General features: G+C 45.0%; 2 protein-coding genes across 3 annotated transcripts; both read right to left on the reverse strand.

Annotated features, from left to right (window-relative positions):
• Positions 1 to 3,241: 3,241 nt before the first annotated feature.
• LOC123148223 (putative FBD-associated F-box protein At5g56700) lies at positions 3,242 to 5,269 on the reverse strand. The gene is made up of 3 exons (XM_044567601.1): positions 4,318 to 5,269; positions 3,980 to 4,123; positions 3,242 to 3,867 (listed from the first exon to the last, which is right to left on the reverse strand). Exons 1-3 carry the CDS (start codon positions 5,143 to 5,145, stop codon positions 3,484 to 3,486), a joined length of 1,356 nt encoding a protein of 451 aa, XP_044423536.1. The 5' UTR covers positions 5,146 to 5,269; the 3' UTR covers positions 3,242 to 3,483.
• A 3,335-nt stretch (positions 5,270 to 8,604) lies between these two features.
• LOC123148224 (FBD-associated F-box protein At5g60610) lies at positions 8,605 to 10,607 on the reverse strand. 2 transcript variants are annotated; one of them, XM_044567603.1, is made up of 4 exons: positions 9,728 to 10,607; positions 9,354 to 9,497; positions 8,844 to 9,245; positions 8,605 to 8,762 (listed from the first exon to the last, which is right to left on the reverse strand). In XM_044567603.1, exons 1-3 carry the CDS (start codon positions 10,529 to 10,531, stop codon positions 8,862 to 8,864), a joined length of 1,332 nt encoding a protein of 443 aa, XP_044423538.1. In that variant the 5' UTR covers positions 10,532 to 10,607; the 3' UTR covers positions 8,605 to 8,762; positions 8,844 to 8,861. The 2 variants fall into 2 exon arrangements, with proteins under 2 accessions (XP_044423538.1, XP_044423537.1); XM_044567602.1 differs by having other exon boundaries at positions 8,605 to 9,245; positions 9,728 to 10,606.
• Positions 10,608 to 21,387: the final 10,780 nt, after the last annotated feature.

The following is a 21,387-nucleotide window of genomic DNA, read 5'->3' on the forward strand; positions in this document are numbered from 1 at the left end:
GCTTCACTTGACAGCACAGTATGATGTGCCAATTGTCGAGCACTCAAAGAACCCATTACGTACATTACTGAACTTAATTACAACAGCTCACTGCTTTAACGATCATAAACATTTTAGGTTGGGATGCTCAAACGCCCAGAAGGATTAGGAGCACAAAGTCACTTCATGATTTTTCAAGAAGGTCAGTTCTGGGAGCGGTATTTTTTCTTTCTTTCCGAAAAGAAGGTTGCCACAATCTCTGCATCCAAGAATACACACAATCATCTCTATTGTATTATACAACAGAGTCAAACAAAACCAATACATGGATCAACCTTAAGCCACCTTTCTGATGACCTTTATCGTCACACCTACAAGCTTGATGATGTGTCCTGACCTCCCACAAACACACAACATCTAATTCGGTGGGCAGTGGCCTCGCGAAGCCGCCCCGCGTCAAGCCAAGAGCCTCAACTGGTCTAGACGAGAGCCCCACGGGCCACGGCTGTATTTACAAAAGGTGGAGATTTCCCTTTTTAATTAGAGTATATGTGATAAGCTCTTGAACAAAGAATTCGGTTTATTTATCAGCCATTGCATGTAGGCAGACTTAGGGTGCCCCGTGTACCAAGAAAACTAAAACTGAAAGATAGGCTAATTAGGGAGTGCGGTGATTCGGTATGCACCTGGGCGTTAACAGTAAATTCAAACCTGGATATGAACAGTAAATCAAAATAAAATAGCAAGCACATTCAAAAATAAATAATTTTCTTCTGCATCGAGGTAAATGACATTTCCCGGAAAATAAAAAGTTCTGGTCTTAGAGAAACTGAAAAAAAAGGTTGTAAACTGATTTTTTTGTGTGTGTGTCTAGAGCTTCTCGAATATCATTTCACCCCTAAAATTTGCACGTATCTACCGTGTTGGAGCATCTTTGATGCCAAAAAATGTAAGTTTTTTAAAAAGAAAATTATACATTTTTCTGAATTTACTGTTCATTGAGTGTAGACGAGCCCGAGCACAAACGCGGATTACCGCTAATCAGGCTCATTGGAGGCTGTGTTTACCAGGCTTACAAGCCGTGGCATTCCCCCACTCCATGGGAAACGCATTGGAACTAGCAGGAAGACTGAGAAAAAGCTCACGGATCCATCCCGCGAGCAGCAGTCAGAGCCAGAGCCAGACACCAGGCGCAAAATGACGAGCAGCAGGGCGATTCATGCGGCTGATTCACTCATTTTGCTCCGTTTGTAGTTCATATTAAAATCTCTAAAAAATGCTTATATGTAGGAACGGAGGGAATCGTAGCTGTTGTGCGGCAATCCTTTCTCTGCTAGACTGACATTGGTTAGAACCCTCTCCCTGAGCCAAAGCCACATGAAGAAGCAGCGACATTTGGCCTCCACCTTAGCAGACCATAGTTTGGCAGGCTTATAGCCTTATGACACCTAAACCTGCCATACCTGCCTGAAGAGAAGGCACGCCTGCGAACTAAACAGCGTGATCTTGAAGTAGAACAGTCCAATTATTCCCAAGGAAGTTGGGATCATGGAGACATATAGCCAATCATGGGTTCATCAGCAAAAAGGGTCATCGATAGTGAGATCAGATGCTTTCTCAGAGAACGAAACATTTGCAACAGAATACACATGACATCGATTTTTCAGGAAGAGGGTAGCTTTGAGAGCGGTACTTACAGGTGCACAGTTCCCAGATTGTACATATTTCGGCGAAGTAATTTTTTTCATATGCAAAGAAGCGGATATAATTACTCCATAAATAACATGTTTGCCAATAGCTTCACTTGGCAGCGGTGCCAAAAACCTAGTCGCCGAGTTGGCTTATGCAGAAACAAATAGACAGTAAACAAAAGAAAGCTGAAGTCAACGGTAAGCAAATAGCATAGCAATGTACTCCCTCCGTCCCAAAATTCTTGTCTTGGATTTTTCTAGATACAAATTTATTTAGTCATACATCCGTATCTAGACAAATCTAAGACAAGAATTTTGGGATGGAGGGAGTACTAGACAAATAGGCGTGCTTTGCTGCGCCGACCATAATAGTGTTTGTGATCTTGCAGCATTGTCTTTTTACTTTAATTACATAGCGTTCGACTGGTTCATCATAGACTCATGGTAGTACAATGTAAAAAATTGCTAACATGCCAGTAACAATGCAAGTTCTTTTATGTGATTATGACATATTAAAGATAACAATAGATGTACATCAGTGGACTATGACATATTAAATCATTAATATATCCATTCGTAGCCAACGTTTGAAACACCACAAGAAACTTAATCAGTTGCAAAACTAACCAATAATCATGGGGCAAAGAAACGGGGAAGTAGACTTCATGAATTTTGTCACAGACTGCATGAGCAAAATAGCTTGGACATCTAACATTACACCTCCAGTACAAGCTTCTTTTAAAATGCTCTCCCGTAAAATGGACAAACAGAACATAAATGATTTTCATGCTTTATCAATGGTAACATCCCTTGGGAATAGAAAAACATGACCAGTTTTTCAGTCTCAAGAATGTCAACATTGTTGGACATTTATGTTCCTCCTTAGAGCTGGCAAGGCTATTAGGCCACTGAAGTAACTAAATAATGAACGGTGAATGAAATCAAATGCTGGGCTATTGGCAGAAGTAAACCAAGAGACAACATCATCAAGGGCAAGCAACAACAATCTCTGGAAGATAGCACGGAGACGAAAGTCCTCTTTGCAAACAGGAGAAGCAGAGCCAAGCAAGTACAGTAACACCTACGTAACTGTTATATCTCTAAACATATATGGTGGGCATTCCATTAAGCAAAGAATTAGCATATTTGAACATTCCCACTTCTCGAAAATCTTTCAGTGAAACATGAATAGAGTAGCAACAACTTTGTTTTCGGAAACCAAGTACTCTAAGATTGTTCACAAACCAGGTCTCATATGTAAGCTCTAGCTTTGCTCAACTAATTGGCCAAGTCTTAATTGGAAAGAAAAAAATCTACTGTCATAAGCTATTTATTCCATATGCTTTTTACCAGTCGATGCAATGTGCCATTTCTATTCCAGATACACAAAACATGATGCAGAAAGCAGAAGTGCAGAACTACATTTAGTCTCTGCCATCCTGATCCTGGCCAACCAAGCTCAGTATACTCTGACCACCAAATGATAGTTAACGAAACTGACAGAGGTGACATTCTACATAAGCAATGCAAACAAAATGAAACCACAGACATGCTAAAAAACAAGCGCACTATATCCAGAAGCACATTGCTGTCATATTGTCATATCGAGACAAACACATGAAAATAACACTAGTCTCTCAAGTACTCTGCCAGCTTTAATTCCTACACACTCTTGGTAGTTGGAAAACTCAGCCATATCTCAAGATAAGGCATGCCTACAAGAAACTAAACAGCAAGATCTTGCAAAGAACAGTCAATGATTTCTCAAAAAGTACGGATCAAGCATGTAACATACAGCGAATTAACCATGGATTCAGCACTCGAAAGGGTCATCGATTGTAAGAATGCATGCTTTCCCCAAGCGCCAAACAGTGGCAGCTTTATGTGATACCCGTAGCACCGCAGAGATGCCTGTTGGAAACTGTAGACGCTGCAATTCATCTTTTGTCTCATTCACCTTCACAGCTGAAGACAAAATATCTTTGTGCGACGCAACCAGTAAGGACTGTAGCTCCTCTGCATTCATGGCGACGAACTTGAGGAATTCAAACTCATTTTGATCCCCTCGGAAATTGTGAATAACCATCTTCTTGACATGTGATCTCAAGCAACAAATCGGACTGATCTCTCGCCAGAAGTTGGCATGATGGTCCCCACTGGGTTCATTGGCAGTTACAGATGGACCACGCAGTACAGACTGCAAATTGGTACCAATGTGTGAGCAGTTTGGTTACATATATGGATCAAGCTGCTAATAATCGACGATACCATTGTGAAATGATGGACGGACTGAAGTAACTGGGAACTACCTGGATATGCAGCGTGTCAACGTTTGGAAAGCATCTGAGGAAGCTGGCCAGCATCTTGACCTCCACGAAGACACCAAAATTCACAGTCAACGCCAATATCTGGACGCTTGGAACTACAGTGCTTGTGCTCACCATTCTGTCTGGCTGCAAAGCGGTCCACCAAGACAGGTATACATAACTTATCGAGTGTTCTATAATCATACAAAACATCATCATGGATGGGATAACTTTGAAAGAGAGATTATCATGACTCATTGACTACTTTCAGATCATATATGAGAACAATCTAGATGGAACAATTTCAAGTTGAGAGAGAGATTGAGACTGGAGAGATGTACCCTGATGACGCTGTCACCAATCTGCAGCTCGTGAGTTCCTGTGTTCAGGTAGCCGAGCACCCGCAGGTTGGGAGCACAAACGATCCTGATCCTCACACCATTAAGCGGTAGGGACAGGAACAAGAAAAGCCGCGCCAGGAGCGGCGTGTCCACCACGGTCAACTCCTCCACCTTGAGCAAACCAACAAGCGCGCACATGAGGCTTTTGCTGCGGAGACGGACGTGCTTGGAGCTATTGACGGTGAGCCGAAGGGACTCCAGAACGGGGCTCGCAGCGATCAAGCACTCCAGCTCCTGCTCGCTTATGACAATCCGTACTATGGCGAGAGCCCGGAGGCGGGGAAGAAGGACCTCGGTGCCGCTGGGGAACGTCCAGAAGTCCAGGGTGAGCTCCTGGAGCGAGTCGCAGCGGAGGATGTCGGCGGGAAGAAGGCGCGCGGGGTTGGGCTGGTCCATGACCCATCTGTTGGCGAGAAGGAGTTCCTCCGTGCGCTTGTCGACGAGGAGGCGCGGCCAGGCGGGGAGCTCACGGTCCAGTGAGGCGAGCCTGCAGTCGGCGAGGATGACGGTGCGGAAGTGGCCCGGGTAGTCGGCGAGGACTCGGGGGACCACGGCGTCGCGCGCGGGCTCGTGGATGTCAACGTCCTTGAGGACGAGCCGGTCGGAGCGCCAGAGGTAGCGCCAGCGGGAAGCGAGGACGGCGGTGCGGGCGGCTTCCATGAGGGGGAGGCGGGTGATGATCTCACGGAGGACGTCATCGTTGAGGTCGCTGATGAGGTCCACCCCGCCGTGGCCCGCCGTGGAGAGGGGAGCGCCGCCGTCGGCCATGGTGGGGTGGCGGTGCGAGGGTTTGGTTGGGCTTTGGCCGGAATGGAGAGGCCCTGGCCTGGAATGTTCTTCGCGGAGAGATTTTCCCCTTTTCTAAGTTGGGATCTGCGAGGAGAGACTGAAATGAGAAGGGGTGAACGGGAAATCACGGTCCTACGGTGAAATTCAGAGGATTGCCCGGGGAAAGGGACACGCTCAACATGCACACCTTTTTCTTTTTTTTGAAAATCGCTCAACATGTACATCTAATCCATACCAAAAGGGCAACACTCTGCGCAGGCGCGCCGGCCGAATCTTTCGGCCGGTCAGCCCAGATCCGTCCGATCTATGTGCGCGCGGCCGTTAGATCTCTTCCCCGTCCACCCCAGCACCCATCATCAACCTCCCACGCGAGAGAAAAACGAGAGAGAAGGAGAGCGCGACCCCCACCCTCTGCCGCCGCGCGCTCGCCGGCCACCCCGGGCTCGCTGTCCCCATGGAGGAAGACGCCTTGCTGGTCGCAAACGCTTTCATTTGTCGTCGCAGCAAATTCCGTCGTCGGTTGTAGAAATTACCAAGGACGGTTGTAACAAAAATTATCGCAGACCCTCGGTTGTAGTTCGTCGCACCATGGATGCCGACCGCACCATTGCCGGTTCTAGCATCAGATGGAAAACGACGGCATGGCTTGCAGCCAAAAAAAAGCCGACAGTAGCATTTTTTGGAGAGGGTTCTAGCAAAAAACAAATCTGGTGGAAGCTTTTGGACGGTTCCTTCCAGCAAACCCCAAAAGGTGATGATGGCAAATTTGGGCGCCGGTTCCAGCAAACTTCAAAACGGTTGCGGCAGCAAAAAAGGCATCGCCGCCATCGACCAGCACCGCCGTGCATGTATGTAGCAAAAAAAATCACCGGTGGTAGCAAAAATAAGCTACGGTGGTAGCAAAAAGCATCGCTGATACAATAGGACGAACTCCTATGGTAGCATTTCTGAACAAAAATGCCACAACCAGCTGAACAAAATGCTACAACTAGTATTTTTAAAGGCTGGAACCAGTGGTTTTCATGAAAAAAGATGCAAAAGAAACATATTTTTGAAGAAAAAGCTTGAACAGAATGATTTTCAAAAAGATAAAACCGGTTTAGCAAAAGCTACAACGGATGATCCAGAAAAGCTACAACCGGTGATCCGGAAAGCTACATGGTTCCAGCTTTTCCACTGCACGGTTGAAACAAAATCCCGTGCCCTGTCATGCGCGGGGTCGTGCTCGCCGTCTTGCTGGATGTAGCACCGACATCACCGGTCCAGCTAGACGTCGACAGCTAGCAACGGTGTATGTCGTCGTTTCCACCCCTTGCCTCTGTTGCTTGCAACTCCACCAAATCTGGTTGCAGCCCCGCCTTGTACAGCACGTCAAACCGCTTGTACTCTGACGAGCAGTTGCAGCGGTGCCACGGCAGCGAATGCCGGTGGTGGCAGCGGGGCTTGGAGGTGGGGGGGGCAAGGGAGAGGTTGCGGAGAGGACGAGAGCGACAACACAGGGGGGTGGGGAGAAGAAGAATAAAGATTGGTAGGGAGAGGATGAAGCGGTGGAGAGGATAAGGGATGGGGCGGGTCTACACGGGACCCCACCGTAATACACGTGTCTCATGCGGGGGTGTGATTTGCTAGGCGCGCCAGACCAGCGTGGCACGAGACCGGCCGAATTTTCGACCGGCGCACCGCACCCAAACACTTACCATACCAAAAACGCCTGTTAGTATAGAATTAGAGGAGCTCATGGGCTTCCCGGTATTCCCGCATCTCCCATGTGGTGGCCATCCGAGGGTCGACGCGCGCCAACTGCGGCAGGCCGGCAGGGAAATTGCATCGGCGTTGGCGTCATGGAGGCAGTCCGACATTATGTCGTATTCCCCCGCCACCTGCACCGTCAAGTGGAAAGATCAGATCCAAATGTGGTCGTGGGTGTCGGGTCGGTGATCTCTGCGACCCATGTCCCCAACGGCGGCGGCGACGAGAGGTCAGGGATATGAGATGCACGAGCACGACAGGAGGAAGCGCTGCCGCGACCATGGGCTTGGGACTGCGCGTGGATCCGCGTCGGGGATGGGCAGCGGGAGCGGTGGCGGATGGATCCGGCCATTATCGACATCGGAGCGACGGCGGAGTAGATCGGGGTGGAGGTAGGGGCGCATCGGCGGGGGTTGAGCGGTTGTGGAATGGAAGAAGAGGAGAAGTATGGGTGGGGAATTTTTTACTTCTCAGGGAGGTCGGTGAGTATATTTATGAGTCATGGCTGACACAGAGTAAACACTTTAATCACTAAAGGTTTAATGAGTTCTACCGATTAAAGGAAAATCGAATTTATCCTTCTCTAACGCTGAGGCCTCCTTTGATTCATATGATAGAAATGTTGTAGGAATGGAAAAATCATAGGAAGTGAGATGACATGCATCTCAATTCCTATAAAGAAAGAGATGTCATTTGATGTATAGGATAGGAATTTTTTCATTGAGTCTTAGCTAATGTTTTTTTTCCTCCAAAATATGAAGGATTAATTTCTATCCTATATAGGAATAGGAATCCATTCCTACGAACCAAAGGGCCTTAAAGGAAATTTTTCTATGCAAATCTTATCCTATAGAAATCCTATGACATTCCAACAAACTAAAGGAGGACTGAATAGGGGATGAGTTAGAGATGCGCTTAGATCGGTGACACCTAAACCGTCACCATTTTTTTTTTTGAACTTACCGCCACCATTTTGGGTCTGCAAACGTGATCAGCTTTCAGTGTCAAGAATGTCAAGGTTGTTAAGACATTTATACGTTCCTCCTTAGAACTGGCAAGGCTATTAGGCCACTGAAGTAACTAAATAAAGAAAGGTGAATGAAATCAACTGCTGGGCTATTGGCGAAATTAAACCAAGAGAGAACATCATCAAGGGCAAGCAACAACCATAAGAAAGTCCTCTTTGCAAACAGGAGAAGCGGAGCCAAACAAGTAGAGTAACACCTACATAACTGTTATATCTCTAAACATATATGGTGGGCATTCCATTAAGCAAAGAATTAGCATATTTGAACATTCCCACTTCCTGAAAATCTTTCAGTGAAACATCAATAGTCAACTTTATTTTCGGAAACGGACTACTTTAAGATTGTTTACAAACCAGGTCGCATATGTAGGCTCTAGATTTGCTCAACTAATCGGCCAAGTCTTTATTGGAAAGAAAAAATCTACTGGCATAAGCAATTTATTCCATATATGCTTTTACCAGTCGATGCAATGTGCCATTATTATTCCAGATACACAAAACATGATGAATAAAACAGAAGTGCAGAACTACATTTAGCCTTTGCCATCCTGATCCTGGCTAACCAAGCTCAGTATACTCTGACCATCAATTGATAGTTAACGAAACTGAAAGAGGTGATAAGAAACTACATAAGCAATGCAGAGAAAATGAAACCACAGACATGCTAAAAAACAGGCGCACTATATCCAGAAGCAAACTGCTGTCATATCGAGACAGACACATGAAAATAACACTAGTCTCTCAAGTACTTCTGCTAACTTTAATTCCTACATACTCTTGGTAGTTGGAAAACTCAGCCATGTCTCAAGATAAGGCGTGCCTACAAGAAACTAAACATCAAGATCTTGCAGACAACAGTCAATGATTCCTCAAAAAGTATGGATCAGGCATGTAAACATACAGCGAATTAACCATGGATTCACCATTCAAAAGGGTCATCGATTGTAAGATTGGATGCTTTCTCCAAGCGCAAACCAGTGCCTGCTTTAGGTGACAACTGCAGCACTGCAGAGATACCTGTTGGAAACTGTAGACACTGCAATTTGTCTTTTATCTCATTCACCTTGTCAGCTGAAGACAAAATTCCTTCATGCGGCACAATCAGTAAGGACTGCAGCTCCTGGGCATTCATGGCAATGAACTTGAGGAACTCAAATTCATTTTGATCCCCTCGGTAATCGTGAATAACCATCTTCTTGATATGTGATCTCAAGCAACAAATCGGACTGATCTCCTGCCAGAACTTGGCATGATACTCCCCACTGGATTCATTGGCAGTTACAGATGGATCATGCGGTGCAGACTGCAAATTGGTACCAATGTGTGAGCAGTTTGGTTACATATATATCAAGCTGCTAATAATTGATGATAATATTGAAATGGTTGACAGACTGAAGGAACTGGGAGCTACCTCAATGTGCAGCGTGTCAATATTGGGAAAGCATCTGAGGAAGCTGGCCAGCATCTTAACCTCCCCAAAGACACCAAAATTCACAGTTAACGCCAATATCTTGACGCTTCGAACCACAGTGCTTGCGCTCACCATTGTGTCTGACTGCAAACAGGTTCACAAAGACAGGTTTATCATAACTCATCAAGTGCTCTATAATCATACAGAGCATTATCATGGGATGGGTCGATGCGGATGGAATAACTTTGAGAGAATGCAATGAGATGCAGCAAAAGCAACATTATCATAACTCACTGACTACTTTCTGATCCTAGAGAACATGATGGATGGAACAATTTCAAGTTGAGAGAGAGATTGAGACTGGAGAGACGTACCCCGATGACGCTGTTACCAATCTGCAGCTTGTGAGCTCTTGTGTCCAGGTAGCCGAGCACCTGCAGGTTGGGAGCACAAGCGATTCTGAACCCCACCACACCAGTAGGCGGCAGGAACAAGTAGAGCCGCTCCAGGAGCGGCGTGTCCACCAGGGTGAACTCCTCCACTCTGGATAGCCCAACGAGCGCGCACTGGAGGCTTTGGCTGCGGAGCCGGACGTGCTTGGGGCTATTGAGGGTGAGCCGAAGGGACTCTAGAACGGGGCTGGCAGCGATCAAGGACTCCAGTTCCTGCTCGCTTATGCCAATCCTTACCATGGCGAGAATCCGGAGGCGGGGAAGAACGACCTCGGCGCCGCTGGGGAACGTCCAGAAGTCCAGGGTGAGCTCCTGGAGCGAGTCGCAGCGGAGGATGTCGGCGGGAAGAAGGCGCCCCGGGTTGGGCTGGTTCACGACCCAACTGTAGGCGAGAACGAGCTTCTCCGTGCGCTTGTCGACGAGGAGGCGCGGCCAGGCGGGGAGCTCGCGGTCCAGTGAGGCGAGCCGGCAGTCGTAGAGGATGACGGCGCGGAAGTGGCCCGGGTGGTCGGCGAGGACTCGGGGGATTGCGGCGTCGCGCGCGCGCTCGGGGATGTCGGCATCCTTGAGGACGAGCGGGTATGAGCGCCAGAGGTGGCGCCAGCCGCGGCCGAGGGTGGCGGCGCGGGCGGCTTCCATGACGGGGAGGAAGGTGACGATGTGGCGGAGCAGGTCGTTGGGGAGGGCGCTGAGGCGGGACCTGCCGCTGCCGGCGCCGTCGGCCATGGTGGCGAGGCGAGGATTTGGTTTGGTTTGACTATGGCCGGAATGGGGAAGGCGGCCTACTGACCTGGAAGGTTCGGGTACCCGGAGCGATTAAGTTGCTCCGCATTTATTTTACTTTATTTATTTCAGACATCTATTTTTCTTTAAAGGCATGTAGCCAAAATTAAATGAAGCCAAAGCCATCAGCCAGCTAAGATACACTTCAAAATTAATGAAGTCATTCACCCGCTAAAGGCATCTCCAATAGTTGTAAGATAGTTGTTGTTAGACTTTGCCACATAGGATTTTTAATGATGTGTCATGCAATAAATGAGGAAAGAAAGGAATGTTGTATGTACATGAACCAACACCCATTGCACAAGCTCCGATGTAGAATGAGAGAGCACCTTATTTATTATCTCACATCCTATTAGGCATACTAGATACAACTCATTGGAGATGTTGTATGTTAAGATGTTGGTTGATGACATGGCATATTTTACCAACAAGTTAACATACAAACTTGTGCTGAGTCAAAAGTTTGAAGAAAAAATTGAAGCATCACGCACAGATCTGATGATAAGATGTGCGAGACAACACATCCACAAACGAAAACGCCAACACATGAAAACTAAGATCAAGCTCGACACATGCTAGAACAGCAGAGCATATGCCACCAGAAAACGCACCGGAAGAGAACGGGAGGATGAGGACCGCATGGATAGAGTTATCTACTCTGCCACCTACCCAAAGGAGCCATTACCGAAAGCGAGACCACAATGTCCCCATCGTTTGTACCATGACGCCACACGAGGATGTCGTACACCGGTCAGCACCCGATGAAGTACCGAGCATAACGCTGATGATGGATTGTGGAGTAATCACCTCGCATATGCCACCGTCGGCAACCCTAAAAGCCACACACCATCGTCGGCACCAACCACCACACAGCAAGACCACACACCCCACCCTACCACTGGATAACGCCTCAAAGGAGGGCCATGAAACAAGAGTGTTGCAAGAAAAGCCAAGATTTTCACTGGCAACGAGGGGGGGGGGGTAGCTTAGGAAGCTCGACACACTCTCGAGAGGGAGACATGTGTAGGGGAGTTGACATTGTCGAGGTTGATGTGAAGTCGACCAAGGGTTCCCCCCCTTCTAGGACTCCCACCACCTATCACATCCCAAAATTTTCAATTTTTGGAATGTGAATAATATATTTATTTATTTGCTTATGATACTAGTTTTGACTAGGATTTTTTTGTAAAGTTAAATGATTACTTATTTGAGAGGGAGTAAAAGACTTTTCCAAATGCCCTTTGGATTTTATTTGGAATTTAAAAATTTATTTTTAGGGAATATTTATAATGTCCAAAATAGAATTTATAAAATTATTATATGCATTTTATTCAACTAGCAAATATGCCCGTGCGTTGCAACGGTAGATACAAAAATTACACGTTGGTTGAATAAGTATGACTCAATACCCCGACATATCAGTATCTTCTATTTTAACACAGTGGCTCATCATTTTGCCACTTATCTTTCTTCCGACTCTCACTGATGATGGACGTGATGTCCATGTGATCACAATGCATTCGACATGGTAAATCCCAATGCAATGAGATTGCCACCACATGGCACACTTGTCATTGTGTAGCGCAAGAAAATGTTTAAAACTTTAAAAATAAATTAAAATGGTGAAAAGTTTTTTGAATTGACATTCATTTAAAAAAACATTTTTAAAATTCATAACATTTTTTTGTTTAGACGAACATTTATTGAACACATGAATAGTTTTATAATTCCTGAATTTTTTTTGAATTAATGATTTTTTTAAATTAGGGGGGAAAATTGAAATTCGCAGAAAAGTTGAATATTTTTTGAGAATTTTCTAAAATTTCATGGATATTTTTTAGATTCGCGAATATGTTTTGTATAAATTATCATTTTTACAACATCAAGAACATGGTTTATTTCCTGACAATTTTTTCCCAAATTGTGATTTTTTTATAATTTGCCAACATTTTTGTAAAATTACCAACATTTTTTGAAAAAACGAAAAATTTATGATTTTTCGAACATTCTTAAATTTCGTAGATATTTTATGATTTCTCGACCATTTTTTCAAGAGTCGCAACTTTTTAAAATTTGTCAATCTCGAATTAATTTAAAGAAGAAGTAAAAACTAGAAATAAAAGAAAAGAAAAGTCAAAAAATGAAATGAAAAAAACAGCGACGCCACGCCCCGCGGGCCGGCCCATGAAGACATACGGGGAGATGAGGTGGGTGAGAAAAAGATATGGGGAAAATAGATGGAAGCAGGGTTCAAAAGACTTTTGCACTGGGAGTGGGAGTTACAGGCTTCTGCCACTACGCCACCGGTCCATATGTGACTTACACTGGGTATCTTACGTATAAAACACTTACTACGATGGTGACTTAACAAAAAAAGGGAATCGCTTTGTTCACTTATGGATGGCATAGCAGGTAATATATAGCAACTTCAAGGGTAATTTTTTACACGGACGACCAGAAGCAATATTTGGTTTATTAGTAGGTAGAGATATTTGGGATGGAAAACAATTTGCTGGATTTTGTAGAATTTTTCCAAATTGAATTACCAGATTCTATTTTTTAACAAAAGAAGGGGAAAGAAAATATTATTCTAACCTAACCCAACCAAGTTGACATGTGCGACCCATAGGTAAGTGCCGCAAATCGAGCGTGGTTTAACAAAAAATGAGGCCCAACTGCAACCAACCTTCTCTTTCTCCCCTTCTCTCTTTGACTTCGACCACACCCGACATTCCCTACCTGTAACCATTGTGCCCCCTCCCCCGAGCGTCGAACCGGTTCACAGCCTCAGCCATACATCTTAGATCCTATGGTACGCGTTTAATGAACCCCAAAGCGGTACCGGCTAACAAAGACTGTCACGTGTTAGGACCTCACTAGAAACGGTAACTTTATAGAATAACTCGTGTAACTTCAAACACTTATAACTTTTTTATTAGAAACTCAAAAAGAGATGGTTTTTTTGCATATTGATCCTCATTGAGTGCTTCTTCCAATGGTACTAATCTAGTATACCTAAATAGTTGATCATCATTAACTCTAATTCTCTCAACATGCATCCCTCCATATCACCCAATGTGTCATGTCATCATCCACTAACACTATTTTGTAGCACATACATGAAGGAAATATGCCCTAGAGGCAATAATAGAGTTATTATTTATTTCCTTATATCATGATAAATGCTTATTATTCATGCTAGAATTGTATTAACCGGAAACATAATACATGTGTGAATGCATAGACAAACAGAGTGTCACTAGTATGCCTCTTCTTGACTAGCTCGTTGATCAAAGATGGTTAAGTTTCCTAACCATTGACATGGGTTGTCATTTGATTAACGGGATCACATCATTAGGAGAATGATGTGATTGACTTGACCCATTCCGTTAGCTTAGCACTTGATTGTTTAGTTTGTTGCTATTGCTTTCTTCATGACTTATACATGTTCCTATGACTATGAGATTATGCAACTCCCGTTTACTGGAGGAACACTTTGTGTGCTACCAAACGTCACAACGTAACTGGGTGATTATAAAGGTGCTCTACAGGTGTCTCCGAAGGTACTTGTTGGGTTGGCATATTTTGAGATTAGGATTTGTCAGTCCGGTTGTCGAAGAGGTATCTCAGGGCCCACTCGGTAATGCACATCACTATAAGCCTTGCAAGCATTGCAACTAATGAGTTAGTTGCGGGATGATGTATTACGGAACGAGTAAAGAGACTTGCCAGTAACGAGATTGAACTAGGTATTGAGATACCGACGATCGAATCTCGGGCAAGTAACATACCGATGACAAAGGGAACAACGTATGTTGTTATGCGGTTTGACCGATAAAGATCTTTGTAGAATATGTAGGAGCCAATATGAGCATCCAGGTTCCGCTATTGGTTATTGACCGAAGACGTGTCTCGATCGTGTCTACATAGTTCTCAAACCTGTAGGGTCCGCACGCTTAAAGTTCGATGACGATTATATTATGAGTTTATGTGTTTTGATGTACCGAAGGAGTTTGGAGTCCCGGATGAGATCAGGGACATGACAAGGAGTCTCAAAATGGTCGAGACGTAAATATCGATATATTGGATGACTATATTCGGACATCGGAAAGGTTCCGAGTGATTCGGGTATTTTCGGGAGTACCGGGGAGTTACGGGAATTCGTATTGGGCCTTAATGGGCCATACGGGAAAGGAGAGAAAAGCCTCAAAGGGTGGCCGCACCCCTCCCCATGGGCTGGCCCGAATTGGACTAGGGAGGGGGGGCGCCCCCTTCCTTCCTTCTCCTTTTCCCTTCCCTTTCCTTCCCTCCTACTCCTAATACTTGGAAGGGCTCCTAGTTCTACTAGGAAAGGGGGAATCCTACTCCCGGTGGGAGTAGGACTCCCCTAGGGCGCGCCATAGAGAGGGCCGGCCCTTCCCCTCCTCCACTCCTTTATATACGGGGGCAGGGGGCACCCCAAAGACACAACAATTGATCTCTTGATCTCTTAGCCGTGTGCGGTGCCCCCCTCCACCATAATCCACCTCGATCATATCGTAGCGGTGCTTAGGCGAAGCCCTGCGTCGGTAGAACATCATCATCGTCACCACGCTGTCGTGCTGACGAAACTCTCCCTCAACACTCGGCTGGATCGGAGTTCGAGGGACGTCATCGAGTTAAACGTGTGCAGAACTCGGAGGTGCCGTGCGTTTGGTACTTGATCAGTCGGATCGTGAAGACGTACGACTAAATCAACCGCGTTGTGCTAACGCTTCCGCTTTCCGTCTACGAGGGTACGTGGACAACACTCTCCCCTCTCGTTGCTGTGCATCACCACGATCTTGCGTGTGCGTATGATTTTTTTTGAAATTACTACGTTCCCCAACAGTGGTATCAGAGTCAGGTTTTATGCGTAGATGTCATATGCACGAGTAGAACACAAGCGAGTTGTGGGCAATATAAGTCATACTGCTCACCAGCATGTCATACTTTGGTTCGGCGGTATTGTTGGATGAAGCGGCCCAGACCGACATTACGCGTAGGCTTACGCGAGACTGGTTCTACCGACGTGCTTTGCACACAGGTGGCTGGCGGGTGTCAGTTTCTCCAACTTTAGTTGAACCGAGTGTGGCTACGCCCGGTCCTTGAGAAGGTTAAAACAACACTAACTTGACAAACTATTGTTGTGGTTTTGATGCGTAGGTAAGAACGGTTCTTGCTCAGCCCGTAGCAGCCATGTAAAACTTGCAACAACAAAGTAGAGGACGTCTAACTTGTTTTTGCAGGGCATGTTGTGATGTGATATGGTAAAGACGTGATGAGGTATAAGTTTTTGTATAAGATGATCATGTTTTGTTGAAGTTATCGTCAATTGGAAGAAGTCTTATGGTTGTCTCTTTATTGCATAAGATGCAAGCGCCAAATAATTGCTTTACTTTATCACTATGCGATAGCAATAGTTGCAAGAGCAATAGTTGGCGAGACGACCATGTGACGACATATTGATATAGATCAAGATGATGGAGATCATGGTGTCATGCCGGTGACGATGGAAATCATGACGATGCTTTGGAGATGGAGATCAAAGGCACAAGATGATGATGGCCATATCATGTCACATTTTTTGATTGCATGTGATGTTTATCTTTTATACATCTTATTTTGCTTAGTTCGACGGTAGCTTTATAAGATGGTCTCTCACTAATTATCAAGGTACAAGTGTTCTCCCTGAGTATGCACCGTTGCGAAAGTTCTTCATGCTGAGACACCACGTGATGATCGGGTGTGATAGGCTCTACCTTCAAATACAATGGGTGCAAAACAGTTGCACACACGGAATACTCAGGTTAAACTTGACGAGCCTAGCATATAACAGATATGGCCTCGGAACACTGAGACCGAAAGGTCGAGCGTGAATCATATAGTAGATATGATCAACATAGTGATGTTCACCATTGAAACTACTCCATCTCACGTGATGATCGGACATGGTTTAGTTGATATGGATCACGTGATCACTTAGAGGATTAGAGGGATGTCTATCTAAGTGGGAGTTCTTAAGTAATATGATTAATTGAACTTAAATTTATCATGAACTTAGTCCTGGTAGTATTAGCATATCTATGTTGTAGATCAATAGCTTGCGTTTAGCTCCCCTGTTTTATTTTTGATATGTTCCTAGAGAAAACTAAGTTGAAAGATGTTAGTAGCAATGATGCGGATTGGATCCGTGATCCGAGGTTTATCCGCAGAAGAATTATGTCCTTGATGCACCGCTAGGTGACAAACCTATTGTAGGAGCAGATGTAGATGTTATGAACGTTTGGCTAGCTCAATATGATGACTACTTGATAGTTTAGTGAACCATGCTTAAACGACTTAGAATCGGGACTTCAAAGACGTTTTGAACGTCATGGACCATATGAGATGTTCCAGGAGTTGAAGTTAATATTTCAAGCAAATACCCGAGTTGAGAGATATGAAGTCTCCAACAAGTTCTATAGCTAAAAGATGGAGGAGAATAGCTCAAGCAGTGAGCATGTGCTCAGATTGTCTGGGTACTACAATCGCTTGAATCAAGTGGGAGTTAATCTTCCAGATAAAATAGTGATTGACAGAATTCTCTAGTCACCATCACCAAGTTAGTAGAACTTCGTGATGAACTATAATATGCAAGGGATAACGGAAACGATTCCCAAGCTCTTCGTGATGCTGAAATCGACGAAGGTAGAAATCAAAAAAAGCATCAAGTGTTGATGGTAAACAAAACCACTAGTTTCAAGTAAAGGGACAAAGGGAAGAAAGGGGAACTTCAAGAAGAACGGCAAGCAAGTTGCTGCTCAAGTGAAAAAAAAACCAAGTCTGGACCTAAGCCTGAAACTGAGTGCTTCTACTGCAAAGGGACTGGTCATTGGAAGCGGAACTACCCCAAGTAATTGGCGGCTAAGGAGGATGGCAAAGTGAACATAGGTATATTTGATATACATGTTATTGATGTGTACTTTACTAGTGTTTATAGCAACCCCTCAGTATTTGATACTAGTTCAGTTGCTAAAAATAATAACTCGAAACAGGAGTTGTAAAATAAATAGAGACTAGTTAAGGATGAAGTGACAATGTGTGTTGGAAATGGTTCCAAGATTGATATGATCATCATCACACACTCCCTATACTTTCAGGATTAGTGTTAAACCTAAATAAACGTTATTTGGTGTTTGCGTTGAGCATGAATATGATTTGATCATGTTTATTGCAATACGGTTATTCATTTAAGTTAGAGAATAATTGTTGTTCTGTTTACATGAATAAAACCTTCTATGGTTATACACCCAATGAAAATGGTTCATTGGATCTCGATCGTAGTGATACACATATTCATAATGTTGAAGCCAAAAGATGCAAAGTTAATAATGATAGTGCAACTTATTTGTGGCACTGCCGTTTAGGTCATATTGGTGTAAAGCGCATGAAGAAAATCCATGCTGATGGGCTTTTGGAATCACTTGATTATGAATCAGTTGATGCTTGCGAACCATGCCTCATGGGCAAATATGACTAAGACTCCGTTCTCTAGAATAATGGAGCGAGCAACTGACTTATTGGATATAATACATACTGATGTATGAGGTCCGATGAGTGTTGAGGCTCGCGGCGGGTATCGTTATTTTTCTGACCTTCACAAATGATTTGAGCAGATATGGGTATATCTACTTGAAGAAACGTAAGTCTGAAACAATTGAAAAGTTCAAAGAATTTCAGAGTGAAGTGGAAAATCATCGTAACAAGAAAATAAAGTTTCCACGATCTGATCGCAGAGGCGAATATTCGAGTTACGAGTTTGGCCTTCAATTAAAATAATGTGGAATAGTTTCACAAAACTCATGCCACCTGGAACACCACAGCATAATGGTGTGTCTGAACGTCGTAACCTTACTTTATTAGATATGGTGCGATCAATGATGTCTCTTACCGATTTACCACTATCATTTTAGGGTTATGCATTAGAGACAACTACATTCATGTTAAATAGGGCAACATCTAAATCCGTTGAGACGACATCGTATGAACTATGATTTGGCAAGAAACCTAAGCTTTCGTTTCTTAAAGTTTGAGGTTTCAATGCTTATGTGAAAAAAATTCAACCTGATAAGCTCGAACCCAAATCGGAGAAGTGCGTCTTCATAGGATACCCAAAAGAAAATGTTGGGTATACCTTCTATCACAGATCCGAAGGCAAGATATTCATTGCTGAGAATGGATCCTTTCTTGAGAAGGAGTTTCTCTCAAAAGAAGTGAGTGGGAGGAAAGTAGAACTTGATGAGGTAATTGTACCTGCTCCCTTATTGGAAAGTAGTTCATCACAGAAATCTGTTCCTGTGACTACTACACCAATTAGTGAGGAAGCTAATGATGATGATCATGTAACTTCAGATCAAGTTACTACTGAACCTCGTAGGTAAACCAGAGTGAGATCCGCACCAGAGTGGTATGGTAATCCCGTTCTGGAGGTCATGTTACTTGACCATGACGAGCCTATGAACTATGAGGAAGCGATGATGAACCCAGATTCCGTGAAATGGCTTGAGGCCATGAAATCTGAGATGAGATCCATGTATGAGAACAAAGTATGGACTTTGATTGACTTGCCCATTGATCGGCGAGCCATTGAGATTAAATGGATCTTCAAGAGGAAGACGAACGCTGATAGTAGTGTTACTATCTACAAAGCTAGAATTGTCGCAAAAAGGTTTTCAACAAGTTCAAGATGTTGACTACGATGAGAGTTTCTCACTCGTATCTATGCTTAAGTCTGTCCAAATCATGTTAGCAATTGCCGCATTTTATGAAATCTGGTAAATGGATAAATAAAACTGCATTCCTTAATGGATTTATTAAAGAAGAGTTGTATATGATGCAACCAGAAGGTTTTGTCAATCCTAAAGGTACTAACAAAATATGCAAGCTCCAGCGATCCATCTATGGACTGGTGCAAGCATCTCGGAGTTAGAATATACGCTTTGATAAGTTGATCAAAGCATATAGTTTTATACAGACTTGCAGTGAAGCCTGTATTTACAAGAAAGTGAGTGGGAGGAGTACAACATTTCTGATAAGTATATCTGAATGACATATTGTTGATCGGAGATAATGTAGAATTATTCTGCAAAGCATAAAGAAATGTTTGAAAGGAGTTTTTCAAAGAAAGACCTCAGTGAAGCTGCTTACATATTGAGCATCAAGATCTATAGAGATAGATCAAGACACTTGATAAGTTTTTCAATGAGTACATACCTTGACAAGATTTTAAAGTAGTTCAAAATGGAACAGTCAAAGAAGGAGTTCTTGCCTGTGTTACAAGATGTGAAGTTGAGTAAGACTCAAAACCTGACCACGACAGAAGATAGAGAGAGAATGAAAGTCATTCCCTATGCCTCAACCGTAGGTTCTATAAAGTATGCCATTCTGTGTACTAGACCTATTGTATACTGTGACGCCCGGGTAATCAAGCTATAATAAACCTCTGTTAATGATGCCACGTCACCAGGATTACTGTTGCTAAACTCATGTTGGTTCAAAACCGATTCAAATTCAAATTCGAAATAAAGTCAAACAATAAAGGTTTTCAAATATTAAAACTAAAATGTTCGCGATGTGCCAAATAATTCATAAGTACTATTGATGGGTAAACCAAGTCTTTATAAAAAATTAAATGAACTAAACTAAATAAAACAGTAGCAAAAACAATTAGATAAATGCCTTTTATTAATTATAAAATATTAAACCATTTTATTTAAGGTTAAACTTTTTATGACAGTGGTATAATTAGTAAAACTAATTTAGGTACTACTAAAATATTTTACAAAACTAAAATAGATTGAAGCATGAAATAAAACAGAAAAGAAATAATGCAAAAAATAGAAAGAACCACCCCCCTTGGCCACTGGGCCTCGACCCAGCGGGCCACCAGGCCGGCCCATCTCCCGTTCTATAACCCCTACCCCCACCGACACCTAACCCTAACCCACACACGATCCCCACTCCCCCTCCCTCTCGATCCCGTCTGGATCGGGGCCCCAGCGCCCGATCCCACCCACATCGTCGCCCCCGTCGCCCCTCGCCGCCGTTCGCCCACCACCTCGTCGGACCGTCCCCCTGCCGGACCGCTCCGCCCTCGACTTCCTCCTCGCCAGATTTGCGTCGCTAGCGCCACCCCTCCTGGACTCCTCCGCGTCCCTCCTCTCCTTCGCGAGGCGGCCGCCTGAAGTCGCGGCCTCGCCTCATCGCCGTCCGATGCCGCCTGCCGGAGCCACCTCGCCGGACTGCTTCGCCGTTCCCCCCTCGACCTCCCCCTCGACTCGGATCCGACGAGCCTCGCCGCCCGATCCCCTGCACCGCTCGTGAGCATCATCCCTCTCCTCTCCCTCTCTGCTCCCGTCGACGAATACGGCCACGCCGTGGAACCCCCCAGCTGCCGCGCCAGTCGCCGCCTCCCGCGAGAGCGTGCCCCGGCTTGCCGATGCCTAGGTCGCCCGCGCGCCCTGTGGGGTGCGCCCCCGCGTGCCTCGCCGCAGCCCCGCTGCTCCTCGCCGCATCGCACGCTCTGCCCCTCGCCTCTGCCTCCCACTGCTGCTCGCGCGCCTCGTCCCCTGCGTCCCGGCTCGCCCCCCTTCGCCCTGCCTGAACCACGGCGCCAGCCGCGCCCGCGTTGGCCACGCCTGCTCGCTCCCCCTGCTCCGGCTTGGCCTCGCTACCGGGCGAGCGGCGGCTCCGCCCGCATCGCCCGTTTTGGGCTGGCGCCCGCGCCCGTAACCACTGCC

The sequence above is a fragment of the Triticum aestivum genome, chromosome 7A, assembly GCF_018294505.1.
Source record: "Triticum aestivum cultivar Chinese Spring chromosome 7A, IWGSC CS RefSeq v2.1, whole genome shotgun sequence".
NCBI lineage: Eukaryota > Viridiplantae > Streptophyta > Magnoliopsida > Poales > Poaceae > Triticum > Triticum aestivum.